The sequence below is a fragment of the Aythya marila genome (assembly GCF_965140915.1).
Source record: "Aythya marila genome assembly, chromosome: 1".
NCBI classification, from domain to species: domain Eukaryota; kingdom Metazoa; phylum Chordata; class Aves; order Anseriformes; family Anatidae; genus Aythya; species Aythya marila.
In genome coordinates, this window is record NC_139042.1 from 80,092,112 (window position 1) to 80,107,305 (window position 15,194).

General features: G+C 39.1%; 1 protein-coding gene across 3 annotated transcripts in view; it reads left to right on the forward strand.

Annotated features, from left to right (window-relative positions):
* REPS2 (RALBP1 associated Eps domain containing 2) overlaps window positions 1-15,194 on the forward strand; it is a 93,115-nt gene that overhangs the window by 36,267 nt on the left and 41,654 nt on the right. For 2 of the 3 annotated variants that reach the window (XM_082773082.1, XM_082773084.1), the window contains exons 5-10: window positions 371-468; window positions 2,062-2,200; window positions 4,488-4,551; window positions 6,301-6,443; window positions 9,627-9,721; window positions 14,298-14,367. In XM_082773082.1, the coding sequence (XP_082629208.1) occupies window positions 371-468; window positions 2,062-2,200; window positions 4,488-4,551; window positions 6,301-6,443; window positions 9,627-9,721; window positions 14,298-14,367 (609 nt within the window). The remainder of the gene's footprint in view (window positions 1-370; window positions 469-2,061; window positions 2,201-4,487; window positions 4,552-6,300; window positions 6,444-9,626; window positions 9,722-14,297; window positions 14,368-15,194) is intronic. The other variant, XM_082773083.1, reaches the window with a different exon arrangement.

The window sequence follows — 15,194 nt, forward strand, 5'->3', positions numbered from 1 at the left end:
ATGTGTTTTTACATCTCAGTTTACTATTTCTTGCTTCATGTAATGCCTTTTGCTATATAAGGCTGTAAGTACATAAAATGTATAAAGCTATAAGCAGGTTATATAGATAGCTACTTCCACATTGCGAACAATGCTTTCTGTTATCTAATAATATGCAATGACAATTCCTATCAGTAATGTCTGAGGAAGAATGATGTAACAGGAAAGACAAGTGTGTGGCTGGAATTTTGTTGTTGAAGACAAAATCTACTTTGATACTATGATGTGGGGTCACTGTTGCTTGACCTTGCAGTATTTAACTTTTTGCTTTAGGCTAGTAGAACCTTTTGGATTATTTTCTCATTTATATACTTATTTTAAATGTCTATAGCTCCTTATGAAGTCAGACACTCAACTCACCAGCAAGATGGATCGTCATCAGGGAATTATGGAGCCAAACCTGCACACGCATGTGCAACTCTTGGTCGGGTAATGAATTGCATGTGTTTTTTTCTTCAGCAATGTTACTTCTAAAATTACAGATAAATGAAAACAAAACAAAAAATCAAAAAAAGCAAAAGAATTCTCCATGGTATTTTTAGACAAGAAACTGAAGTGTGCCTTTTAGTATATGAAAAATAAAAAAGCAAAGATGATAGGAAGAAGAAATTAAAATGAATAGTATAATTACATTGCTGAAGCTAAGTAAAATGAGAAGCAGCAAATAGCACAGATAGGAAGACTGGACTGAGAATCTTTAGTTCAAAAATTAAAAAAAAAATTGTTGAGGTTATTCTAGCAAAAGTAAAACATTTTCATTTGAAATACATGAGGTTTCACTGAGGTTCCTGCTTGATTTAGAATGTCATCTGTAACACATACACAAAATTTATGTTCTAATATTCTCTGTATTACTGTTTTTACCCCAGCTTATAAGATGGCATCTCAAACAGAATAAACAAATCTCTGGCCATTTGTATGCTTTTATTATATGAGTCCTATGTTCTCCTGCTGGCTGGAAAAGCATATCTTTCTAATGTTCCAATGTGCCTGCTGTGTATTATGCAAACAGGTAGTTTGCCCTAAGGGGGGTCAGAGCTCTCCTAAGGGAGAGCTTTTCCTAAATAAATATGACTCAGGGCAGGGGATCCATACTTCTTCTGTTACATGCAGCAATCCACACCCATATTAAAATGTCACCTGAAGCTCAGGAAAGGTTCTACAGATAATGTCACGTAATTTGTGCTAACTTGAAATGAAATTGAGTGCATTTGTTCAGTGCTTTGAAATGAAAATTAATTTACAACTTTATGATGTTACCTGTTTCAGGGATCTTTTGATGTATTTCAGAACTGGTGTTTTGCTTTGATTCTTAAGAAATTGAGAGATGGATGTCAGAGTTGGAGTTGGTTAGAGCCTACTTATTGTTCATACTTGCCCCCTCCCTCTTTAAGAGTGCTGTTGTCCAGGCCTAAAGCATCTTAAACACCAAGTTATTGCAGTTTAACAAAGACACTAGTTATATTGGCTGACCTCTTCTAGGCACCACCACCAACCTAACTAAAACGGCGACCTATCTTAAGTGAGTCAATCAGAAAAGCATATAAATAAATTGATAAAATGTCCTCCTCTAGAATATTCTTTTTCCCAAACCTCAGCTTTTTTTTTTTTTTTATTTTACTGAAAACGTGTGGAACAACAGAAAGTCAAGGAGATCCCTTGGGACTTGCAAGTCTGTTTGAGCAAAATGCGTGCTGAGTTACCTGGGTGAGCTATGGATCCAGAAGCAGTCTAGCTCCGTAGTTACAGCATCTCTCTAAGGCTAAATATGTAGTTTCCTAGCAGAACTAAATATGTCATGGACTGTGCTGCATATATATAGCTGTAGGTCCTTTATTAGTCCCATTTTAGGTATATATATTGCTAGGTCAGTTTTAAAAGTAAAGAGACAGTAATCACATGGCCATTCCTGCTTCTCATCTTTCTAAAATGTCTGCTACCAGAACAGCATGAATCTGGTCCATTGAGGTTTCCAGAGCCCAGTCTGGACCTTCTGGCTGGTGCCAGTGGCCCTCCTCTCAGTCTCTTTCAGTGGAGCGGGAGCAGCCAGACAGCAATGCCCATTACTCAGATGACCCTTGGAGGATAACTGAGGAGCAGCGAGACTACTATGTCAACCAGTTCAGGTCCCTGCAGCCTGACCTGAACTCCTTTATTTCAGGTAAGTGTTACCAGAAATGTCTGTGTCAAGTAGAGGAGCCAGGCTGAGAGACATGAAGTATTAAGTAGATAACTTAATTATTTCCTTTTCCCTAGAGTGTATTTGTGAATGAGTTGATTGTGTTTTATTTTCAAAGGCAAGCAACTGAAAGAACAAACCAATTCTTTGGGCATTATGCTTTTTGCCTAAATATGAGCATTAATTCTTTCAGAAGTGGTTCTGTTTTAAAAGCTGACCATTTGAAAATGCATCACACGTACTTCAATTTTGCAGATACACTTTAATATTGCAGATCTTTTTCCTTTTCATGTCAGTCCCTGCAGGTTTACTCTGCCATCTGAGAATCAGGCCAAGGTGTTTTTTTCCTCTCCCTTGTGCATCATGCTCAGAAATCCCAATGCTGCTTTTTGTTACACATCTGCAGTCCTGTTGTCCTCTTACACAGGTGTAATTGTTGGCAGTTAAAACCGAAAAAAAAAAAAAAAAAAAAGGCAGCAGTAATAATGAGGATCAGGTTTTTGCCCGTGGTTAAGCTGACTGCAGAGCTTATGGGAAAATGACATGAAAAATTGTGACTTCACACTAAAACAAAGTGGTTATCTATTTCCAGTGCATGATTTGAAACTGCTGAGAGGACGAGCACTGCTCAGACTTGAGGCAGCACTGAACTGGTCCTGGTTTTGGGAAAATGCTTACTTGTAAGGAGAAGTGTTGGGGTTCAGTAAAAAATTAAAAAGGACTCTTATTCTAAGGGACTGTATTCGTAGATCAAACCTGCAGTGTGTATTGAGCTGAAAAAGCCCTAGTCTTGGGCTTACTTTCCCAACAGAAAAGTGGCAGCATCTGTGTGATGAAAGTTAAGCATGTGTTTAACTCTCCTAGGTGGTTAAACCTGAGTGTTTATGGCTTTGAGGGACTGAGATTTCGACCTCCAGGTGGTTAAAAGCAAATGCTGGAGAGCATACACATGGTGAAAGTGTTGTAAGAGTGTACTGAGATTGCATTTTCATCGTGAATGGGAGGATCAGGCTGCCTGGGAGAGGCATCCCCACAGGTACTGACAGTCTGGCAAGGAAGAAGTCGCAGGTTTACATTTTACCGAGTCCTGCTACATATTGCTGCTCTTCAGCAGCATCTGGGATTCAGGAGGCTCAGATGCAGCCAAAGGTTTAAAGGAATATCTGGTGTTGACATAAATCAGTGCTTTAGCAGTTCTTTACCTCAGTTAAGTCTCTTTTGTATAATTTGCTTGAGAGAGGAAATGGTTGTTCAACAACACTGTATTTCTTTACACACCTATATAGGTCTGTGACTGTGTGTGTATATTCATGTACAACCTTTCAGGGAGCTTTGCGTTTGCCTTTATATTGTGTGAGACTCTCAGGCAGTCCTTGCACATCCAGAATTACTTTTTATGAATGATAAATTCGAGCTTCACACAACATCCTAAAATAATTAAACTGTATAAATCCTTGCTGCAGGGTGATACAAGCGCTAGGAGTTTGTCCAGGCTTAGGAAGTTATTTAAGAAATCCATGATAGGAAAATCCATCAGAAGTTACTGAATATTTCAATCCTACTGCTGGTCAGAGGCTGAGGGGATATTCTGGAGCTGTATTGTTATGTGGCTTTGTCATGGTCTTGTACTCCTCCCTTGGCATCTGGCGTAGGAGAGGACATGCTGCAGTAGATGAATTTTGTACCCGTCCTTGTTACAGCCTTCCTCATGCGCTGCAGTGGGCGATCTGACCTGAATGCACAAAGGAGAGAGGGGTGTTGACCAAGAAGTCTGTGTTACCTTACATTATGTAAAATATTGCCATATATTTTATAAGCCTATATACTGGCAGGGCTTCCAGGACACGGGGAACTTGTGCTGCCTCAGTAGCCTGTGTGCGCGGGATGGTGAAATAGTGGATTTGCTAGCTAGGAGAAGCATGACTCTGCCACACACGTGGCTTCTGGGTGAAGCAGAGACATTCGTGTCTGATATTTCATTACTGGTGTCATGGTAATGTGCTGGTTAGAATCACTTGTACTCAGGGCTGCTGTCCTCTATTTATTTTTCCCATTTGGAGGGAATGGGGAAATGAGGTCAACAGCTCTGTCTGACTTAGTCACTTATTCACCAAGAGACAAATGGTCCAACAGCTCTATTAGGTCTCAGTTAATCTGAGTGTCTGTTGAACGTAAAGTACCCAGCTGCTTCTGGTGAAGCAGCCCTGGCCAAATGTAAATAATTGGAGATTTAATTTCAAACAGTTGATAAGGCACAGTTTCCCAACAGGTTCCGTGGCAAAGAATTTCTTCACGAAATCAAAGCTGCCCATCCCAGAGCTTTCTCACATCTGGTAAGTACTGTAATAGCGTTTGGGATGTGTATCCTGTTTTTCAGAAGATACCTAATTCAAGAGTTCTTGTTAAATTTTAAAAAGTGTCTTCAGTTGTAATTATTGCTCTTATCTCCAGAATCACTTTCAGACCCAAGCAGCAGGGTGCTCATTGATCTTCCCGACACGCTTGTTTTCTGTAGAGATGTTCGCCTACTCAGCAGGACGGGGAAGGTTTGAACAGCTACGTAACCAAGAGCTGTTCTTAAGAGTGTTGTAAGCAACATCATTAGCTCAACAAACTGACATTTTTCATGAAACGATGTGGAGGAAAAGCACATTTGGAGTGTTTTAGCTGTGTTGTTGGCTTTATGTTTCTGGCTGTGTTTTGTCAGATGAAGCCTAATTAATACCTAATTTTTAGTAAGTGCAACTGCATAATTCATCAGTGCTTTTCTAATGAACCAGTACACTTACTTTTAATGAACTTATTTAGAAATGATTGCAGATGGAACTGTACATGATAAAATTTGACAAGAATTCTATTACATTTTCATAAACAACATGGCACTTTGTAATTCAGCGTCATCCTTCCATATAGATAGGAAAAGCAAACAGTTTAAAATGTTGATTAAAAACGCTGATAGAGTTTTTACTTTTATATATGCTTTTATGAGGATAGATGTGAGGAAAAGCTTCCAAGAGCCTAAACATCTGTTGGGGTCAAAGAATATGTCTGGAATCTTTTCAAAGCGGATTGTCAGTCATGAAATAATGAAAAAAAACCAACACAACTGAAGAAGCATTATACTGGGGGAAGTGAATATTAGAATTTAAATGAAGGATTATATACGAAGAATGGATTAACCCAATATGTAACAAAACACTCTGTGTTGCTGACATAAGCAGTTCTCTGCAAAAAAAATAATCAAAGAAAAGCATTATTTTCTAGTAGATGATTATAATTTTGTAATGATATAATTTATCAGGTCATGTCACTGCGTTAAACACATGGGATGTTTCAGACTTTGCCACTATAACCTCAACAGCTTGAAAAATACTCATTACTTTCAAAGAGTAGGAAGTTATGTATTTATGTATTTTAGTCACTGTGCTAATATAATAGTAATGTAATAGTTATTTCTGGCAGAGGAGTTGATTTATAAAACCAAATTATTCAGTATGAGTATCAGAAGTCTGGTTTTATTGTTTGAGAAGAATGCAGGAATTAAAGAGACAACAGATTTAATTAACAAACACTCAACACTAACATTTGAACATGTCAAGAACATTAATTTACCTTAATATTCTTGAAGCTAGTCAATGTTGCTAATTAAACATTTGCCGAAGTCCGCTTTTAACTTTGTCTGCTCGAATTGGCTAAAGATCCTGCATGGATTATCTAAAACTGCTTTCAACCACTGGAAAGTTAATTTCGTCCTTAGAACCACAGGGTATGTATTTCATGTCATAACATAAACATAGCATTATATTGTATGGTAAGATGTATAACAAAAATACACCGCCTTAAAAAAGAAAAGCTGCAAATCAGTATTAGAAAATTAGCTCCATTTTCCTCAGGACTCAGAAATAGACACTCCCATGTGGGTGGGAGTTGTAGTAGCTGTGATCAAGTAGAAATAATAGAGGTGCTTGTCCTTTATCAAAATAGCCGTCCTCAAAAAGCTCCATCTCTGTGTCTCCTGTGACTGCACGAGCACGCTTCCCTGAGGCAGCGGCTGGGGAAACGTGCGGCTCTCGTCCCTGCAGGGAGCTGAGCGACGTGGACTGCGACGGGGCGCTGACGCTCCCCGAGTTCTGTGCTGCTTTCCACCTGGTGGTTGCGAGGAAGAATGGTTACCAGCTGCCCGAGACGCTGCCCGACACGCTGCTGCCGGATTATCTCCAAGCAGGTAATGTCCCTGTGGCAGGCAGTGGTCCTGTGGCCACCTCAGACACTCGACATGCCTCTAAAGCAGGCTTCGTTTTCCATGTCACAGGTAGAGCTGAGTTCGTTGCTTAATGGCTCCCCAGTTGCTTTTTAAATCATGAGGTTTTAATTCTGTTTATGAGTCGATTGCTGAAGAGGGAATTCCTGAAAGCACAAAACAGAGATGCGAAATGTACCAGTTGTCTGCCTCTTAATGCCTGTCACTCTGCTCCCGTGTGCTTCAGGTACCATTACAGCTAAAGTGGCAGATGATTACCTGTAGCAAGAGGTGTATGGCTTTTAACTCCTGGTGATTTTCCCTTACGTATCTGTCTTTTGAAGACATGCTGAAAATGGTGCTGGACTGGTTTGGAACTTACTGTGCTAATACGTATATTGGATGCAGTCATCAGTTGTACCAAAGGATGAATTTTGCTGTAATTCACGTTTTATATATATATATGCATATATATATATCTTCTGCTATAAATAATTTGCACTAGTGACAGAGGGATTACAGCGGTTTGTCTAGAACGAGGATAAATTAATCCAAAATACAACATACCTCAGTAACAAAGTGCAGCGAGAGACATGCCCTTTCGTTTCTTCTCTTCAGTTATGTCTCTTGTAATTATAAATGAACGTTGAAATATATACTGTTCCATCTGAAAAATGTGCATGACTTTCTAGGGCAAGGAGGATTAATCACAGATGATAATTATAGTGCTAAGGGATAATATTTAAGACCTAATAAAATCTCCATTAAATTTGATGACACTGAATGTATTAAAAGGCAGGAAAAGAGCAAATCAAGCTGCAGTTAGGAAAATTAAATGTTCACCCTGTATCAGATTTGTGAAATAATTTCTGATGGAGTCCATGTTACTTCATATCCAAGGGAAGAAGCTTCTGTAAAACCTGCACCTTCAGGTCTTCATCACTTTTAGTCTCTCTAATTATGACATTCTCTTGTCGTAATTACAGCTACCCTTCTCCCACCAGGACCACCACTTTGCTTGCTAGCCTCACTCCTGATCTCATCATAAAATAGCTTGTAAGCTTCTTCATGCTTCTTGTTGGCATGTCTTCACATTAAACGTTTTTGGGTAACTCTGCAATGGAAATAACTGTCTACGGTGGTATCAAATCATTGCATCAGGGAAGGAAGGTGTTAAGCTGTGGTTGTTCTCTGGGAGTTCTCTTTTCACAGAATCACAGAACTGTAGGGGTTGGAAGGGACCTCAAGAGATCATCGGGTCCAACCCCTCTGCCAAAGCAGGTTCCCTAGATCAGGCTGCCCAGGTAGGTGTTCAGATGGGCCTTGAATATCTCCAGAGAAGGAGACTCCACAGCCTCCCTGGGCAGCCTGTCCCAGTGCTCCGTCACCCTCACCATGAAGTTCTTTCGCATGTTGGTGCGGAACTTCCTGGGCTCCATCTTGTGGCCATTGCCCCTTGTCCTGTCCCCGCAAACCACTGAAAAGAGGTTGGCCAAATCCTTCTGTCTCCCATATCTCAGGTATTTATAAACATTGATAAGATCCCCTCTCAGACTTCTCTTCTCAAGGCTGAACAGACCCAGGTCTCTCAGCCTTTCCTTTTCTTTCTTTTCCATAATTTGTGCCTTTTAGCATTGAGCCCTTATCACTTCTGTAGATGATTGTTGTGATTATTGTGTTGGACACAACCAAGCATTTCAGACCGATTTATGTGAAAGAGTGGAAAGGACTATTTGTTCCAGGCACTCTAAATACCATGGGTAATAAGCTAATGCTGTTAGTTTGAGGATCAGAAAATGTCTTACGGTATTTTGCTGCCTATTCAGAAATCTGAAGACTTGCATAATAAGAAGTGCCACATCTCAACACATTGAAGCACAGTGAATCACAAGAAAGAATACAGACCTGTTTGTATCAACTTCTGAAATAAAAGCATTGATAAATAAGCAAATCATTATATACTTACCTAAAATGTCAAAATATATGTTTGTTTGTTTTCGTGTTTTCATAGTATTTATTTCTCTGAAACTTAGGTTTTATTTGTCTGGTTAGGAACATGATAAAGATTTCTGGAAACTGTTCTTAATTAGGTTGTATTAAGTTCAGAATAAAACAGGCTGTTTCATTCCTGGTTTGATTGGAGCAAAATGTTCACATCTGATAAGACTGTTAAAGCTTCAAATAAAGTGGCTTGGAGCATAAGACTTTTAGAACAAATTAATCTTGCTAGTTTTACGGCTTGTTCTATAAACTACAAGTGCAAGGCCAAATTCTGTCCTGGCACAGCTCCACTGACAATTTGACCCACCACCTTCTTTTCTGAAAGTTTTTATTAAAACAAATTAAAGAAAATCCATAAAACTATTTGCCCTGTATGTAACCCACTGTATTTTAAATTAAGACAGATTTGCAAGAGCTTAATTTGTTCGTCTGAACTAGATGCTACCCAGAGACTAGGAATTTGACCTGAGAACTGGTTATTCTGTCTTTCAATATATTGATCTTAAAGAAAAAAGGTTTTCCAGCTTTTTAAGCAGATTCATGTAAGAATTAGTAGTCTTGTGGTGGTACCATGGAAGGAGTTGAGCCTACAGATTAGAACTGTGATTCTTGTGAATATCGCCATGAAAAGTTGCAGGGTTGATTTTGTTGATTTTTTTTTTTTTTTCCTCCTCTCAGTGCTGTTTAGTTAAGAAATACTGAAGATGATATATACTGCAGCAATGACTGTCATTAGTACATTTGTACATAGTAGTGTGTGCTTGTTTTTTACTGGCCTTCAATTTTAGTGTGTAATGTAGATTTTACTACACTTTTCATTATTTAAAATACCAAAAATTAGAGTTGAACATTTGGCAAATACATGTACCTTTAACCTTACTAAGACAGCAGGATATAAACTATAAGGCCAACTAAGTTGATACCTTCTGCAACAGAAATCATACTTGTTAACACTTTCAGGACATTGTGTTTTTCAAGATTCAGGATGGAAAGATTTTCTTCATACTTTTGTCATCTGTCATTAGTATATCAATTCTGATGTGTAGAAATGAAGGGCAAAATGATGTCAGAACAGGTTTTTAGAAGAGGGTATTAACCAAATACTTGTCGTGGCTCTGGTTGATTTTTTTTCCTTCTTTTGTTTTTGGGTTTTCCTTTCTCCTCTAGCTTCTTTGAAGCCTCTACGTGACTGCGCACTGTTTGATTCTTACTCTGAGTCACTGCCGGGCAGCCAACAGACTCGGGACTTCAGCCGGACAGAGGTGAGGAGGTGTGAGCAGGGCAGCTACCTGTAGAGCACAGAGCAATAGGACAGCCTCACGGTTGCTGTGGTATGCATAACAAGAGCTGTGAGTCTTCAAGAGGACTTACAGAGTGTCCAAGTTTAGCGTTAAGCCATCTTACACTCCTCTCTCAGCCATTCCCTCTGTGTATGGAAAGGGCAGGCAGATTTTTTTCGAAAGAGATAACCCACAGAATCCAGCTTGCAGTAGGCATCTATGGACTCCAGCCTGTCTTGATGCTGGAGTCTGTCTGTGGAAATAAAGCTTACTGTTGGTGTCCTGCTGGGCAGCATTTGGCCCTCCTGTGCAGGGATCCAGGAGTGCGGAGCAGAGCCCGTGATGGAGGGGGACTGTTCTGGCACAAGGGCAATGCTTAGGGGAGATTTCTCATGAGTCTGAGTGGGTAAGAAATACTACGTTTCACGTGCAGACCTTGTCCTAGGTTTCCTGACCACCTAGCTTTTGAGTCTTTCTTCCATTTCCAGAGCTCCATTTACACACATGCAGATGAAAACTGTCTTGGCTTATCCTGATTCTTTCTACCTTGCTTCTATGGGGACTGAAACTGTGCCTGGTTTTATGCAGTACAGACATGCATAGCTCAGGTCTAGGTGGTTCAGTCCCCATTTTCATGGCCAGCCTTCTAATAGTTTAAGGAAATCGCATCTAAGGGTTTATGTAGCAATTGTAAGGAGCTGGAAAGAGTGTTTTGAGGTGTAGGAAGGGGGAAGGATTCTTAGGGATCCATTGTAAACAACGTAACTATGGATGTCAGCCTTGTAATGAAAGACTGCTGCAAGCAAAACTAAGTTAATGAGAAGAGTTTATTCTTGAGGTTAAAAAATGAGGCTTTAAAGATGCTGCATGTTGAACTAACCATGGCCACTGAGTTGTGCTTGGATATTGTAGCTGTGAATATACGCGCCGAGGGATTTAAGGGTTTAGCATTTAAGGCAGTGAATCAAGTGGCAAGCTGACTGCAAGAACAGGCTTTCAGCTCAGAATTGTTAAGACTCTGAAAATTGCTGTGGATTGCTGCCGTGATTGAATAGAAAGTCCTTCTGATGCTGCTGCCAAGTTAAAAAGTTGTGGCGTGTCATGCCAGCTCAGCTCAGTAAGGCGTCTCTCCAGTTATTTCATCCTCGTGTCTGGTTCTGGGGTGTTACTGGGTCAGAACCCAGATCCCCTGTCAACAAATTCAACTCGGCTGATAGCCCCACCAGGCAGGCTCTCCTGAACTGCACATCTGACTGTTATGTATGCTTGGTAATATTGCAGTCAGTGCTTTTAACATCCACGCTATCTTCTGAAACTGTTAAAATACGCCTGGGTCTCCCCAGTGCGCTTGCTGGGTATTGCTTTTGTACAGCAGCTCGACCAAAGCACAGCAGTTGTATTGGGTTTTGACAGCAGTGCTATTATCCTGGTATTCTGTGGCCTAGGGCATCCTCATTCCAGTTAGGATGCTGGCTTCATAAATGATCACCCGGATATGCAAAATAGTCTTTTGTTAGTGCAGAGTTATGCGGAAGTTTGTTCTTCAGTAGTGCAACCCTTGGGACTGTGAGATTACAGCGTTCATGTGTATATTTCAGAAAGTTCAGAAGTCCTGCTTTCAGAGTCATCTTGTATTTCTTAGTTATAAGATGTCATTTCAGTAACCTAACCAGTACAATTCCATAATCTTATTAAATGTCCGTTTTTTAGGCTCTGTTTGTTTGTGGTTCTTGAATATAAGCGCAGAGTAAGGATAAATCTAAAAGGAGATCATCTAAGCAGTTAAATTGTCTTTTTTTTTTTTTTGCTTTTTAGATTTTTCTGCTGCAGTGGAGATAATAATAGCAGGCACATCATAGTAAGAACTAAATAGCTTCACAGGCTATACAGCACAAAATATTAAAAATAAAATAACAAAAAAAGAGTAACAAATCCTCCATTTTGCATTTAATTTTTCATTTGATTTCCAAAATTTAAGGCTTTCAAACCTCCTGTGCCATATCTCTGCTGTCTCCTTCTGAAGGCGTTCTGTCCATAAATGCCAATAACTTGCAGATTACTGTGCTGCATTTACAATCAGATAATGTTCTTGGGGGGAACAGCTGGGTGTTCTGCTACTCCATTTCTGTTCTGCAAAATCAATTTTTTTATGGGTAGCTTGAAAATAAAGAAGAAACTGTTACGTGATTGCCTGTTGGCTGAGAATAGATAGTGTTACCTGAGTAAATCATGGTTATTTGCCTGTCTTTGCTCTGTTTCTTTACTGTCTGGGACCTAGAGGTGTTGAGCAAAGCTCTCAGTTTGTTGCAGGGCCTTGCTATTTTGGTCCTTTGTTATCCAAAATTAGTGGAGCACAAAATCTCATCTGAAACCTGAGTTGAGAATGATTTTGATTTAATTTCTGTTACTGTTGTTCAGTTGATGTTTCTATAATCAGAATAAATGCCCTGAAAGAGTTTCACTTGGAAGGTCAGCGATTCACCTCCCATTCATCTCACTCTGTGGGAAGCACAGTAATTCACTGTTGCAATTTAATTTGTAGCTTGGCTATTTGAGGAAATGCAGTTTAGATACCTGATCACTCCATTAGAAATACTGTATTATCAATGCAATCGGTTATGCATTATCTCTGTGCCTTTGTGTCTTTCCATGTCTCATCAATTCAGACTGTTTAATTTAATTTCAGAAGACCATTTTTACTGTGACTGCTGAACTACAGTACTACAGTACAGTGGAGACAATTCCTGAATGCCTATAAAGAAATTAATGGCAGGAGACGAGTCACCAAATAGTAGGCTTTGTTAAACTTAAAAAGCACACAAATTCTGGTAATGGTATGCTCAAGAATGACAAGAGCGACTGCTTTTTGTTAACTAGAGTTTTGTCTTTTTGTTTTTTTTTTTCTCAAGTTTTTGTCTCCCACTCTGATTCTGGTCTTTTTTTTTTTTTGGCTCCTTTCCACAAGCCTTCTCACCGCCAAACGCTTAAAGATAAGACACAAGATTTCTCACTATATGCATAAAATGACTGTCTGGGGTTGCTCTAAACTCTCTCAGTAATGTCATACTCACAGTTCATTTAAATTTGTGAGTCATTCCATCGATTCAGGCATGCAGTGAATTAGGTCTTTAGTCTTGACACTCTTTTCTTAACAGCTGATGAAACCAAGACAGAAAATAGCGTCACGTCTCATCCACTCCCATGCTATAGCAGCACCAAGAGTTGCTATTTATTGTGCGCTTGAAACATGAATCCTTAACGTCAAAAGATGAGTGTGAATCATAATAGGATCCGGCAATTTTGAGACATTCAAATCTGGATTGCTTCTGTGCCTCTTCCTCCCAAAATTTTTTCTTTTTTTTTTTTTTGTTTGATCAGCTTGAAGTAGTCTGTGAAGAGCCACCTGGTCCAGAACCCTTGGTTCAGATGTGGCAAGCTCTGTAGCTAAGCCAATTGGTGACCTTTTTGTTTTCCTTCCTTGTAGCCTTGATTGTAATATATAGTGTCATGGCTAACTAGGGATGTTAAGTGTTTTGCTCAAACATTTTCATGATCCAAAAGCTATGGTTAGGGTATGTTCCTTCCTCAAAAGCATTAGGGAATCCCACGGGCAACTTTATAAAACAAATTTCATTGCCCTTTACTCTGGACTTGGCCCTGACCTGAGGTTTTTTGAAAATGTCTGCAAGTTCTATGTTTCTGGATTCTTTTTTTTCCAGTGGGTCTTAAAAAAAACAAACAAACAAAAAACAACAACAAACAGCATTGCTTAACATTTAGAGAAGCTTGAGGTTTCTGCTGTTTGATTTATTGTTGTTTTTTTTGCCACAGAATTGTTCTTATAGATAATGGTAGTAGAATTTGTTCCTCTTTCCGTCTTGGTAAGCTATGCAGCAGAGGTTACAAGAACCACAAATGCTTATAGTGTAAGTTGCTGCTGAAATAAAGAACAGTTAGGAATAAGACTGGTGTGAAGTTCCCCATTTTCCCATCAGAGGCCTGAATGGGACTGCTAATGAATGCTGACATGCTGATGAAATTTTTTTCCCCATTTCTGTGAATGCATGCAGAAAGAAGAGAGCAGTCCAAGTCAGCTACCTCAGCCTGCAGACTTTAGATGCAGAACTACTGACAGTGCAGTACAGCTTGAGGTTTCGCTGAAAAGAGTTTTCTCATGGAGATTAACTTGCGTGAAGAGGCTGGAAAGGTTTCTTCAACCCTAGTACAGGTGTTAGACCCAGAGAAAAAAAGAAAACACAGAATGTCATTGCTCTGTTTTGGGAAGTATCTCTTTGCATGTAGTCCTTAGTTCTTTGTGATTCATTGTTGAATTGCTTCTTTAACTAATTTCAGGAGTGAAACTGGTGTACCTTTAAAAGCAGAGAGGTATAGCTGTCTTTTTAAAGCTCTTCTGTGCTTCTTTATCATATAAAGCAAGTCTTGGTACAAGAGAGAATATCACCTTTATTTGTGTTGGTCTGTGTTCTTAGCTATTTGACTATGGAAATGCATGGGTCTGCTATGTCAATCACTGTAATAACCAATCTTCTGTCTTTAGAAGACATCAGCTGAAGAGGTGCCTGATAACTCTGCCCTGTTACAAGATACAAAGAAAGATGACAAACAAGGTATTCAAATGTTTTTTTTTTCCTTTTTTTTTCTTTTTAGCTTAAATTTTGTGTGATAATTCGTAATTCCATATTTCAGCTGATAGAAGAAACGGTATGTTTAATTTCTAAGCTAGCTGTATGTTGCTGTAGGTTTAAAGAGACAGCTATTGACAGCAGCTGAGTTGAAGAAAAATATATGGATGGGTTTGCTTCAAAATCAGTTTTATCACATGTGGATGATATGAAGTACACCTTCTAAAACAGGCTTAGTCCAAAGGCAAATAATATTTTTACTTCATATTTCAACAAAGTTTCAATTGTCATTATCAGGAGTTTTGTAAGAATAAAAGCTAGATTGTGCCAAATTTGGGATTTCCCTTTTTTCGTCAAATAGCAACATTTCAGAATTAGTTTTGATTCCATTAAAAAAAAAAAAAAAAGGAACCACTACCAACCCTATATTTTCTTGCAAAACAAAGGTTTTAGACAAACAGGACTGAAAATACTTGATTCATTTATGCCACTTGAAATATGGGAACAGCAAGCCATGTGAAATTGAAGTGATCTTTTCGTTTTTGCAATCAGCAGCTACTAGGGCTTCCAGAATTAGCACTGGATCATAGCATAGTCATTGCCTTTTATATTCTCTTTTCATTGACCTTTCAGGTTCTCACTTGTTGTCCCTCTCCCTCAGCTGTGGGACTAAAACAGTTGTGGGTATTTTCTTGTCTGATTCTCAGAACTGGATTATACATTCATAAAATAATAATAATAATAATTAAAAAAGGGGGTTGGTGTAGATCCTGACCTCCCATTTGTCCCCATGATAAGGAACTGTGAGACCA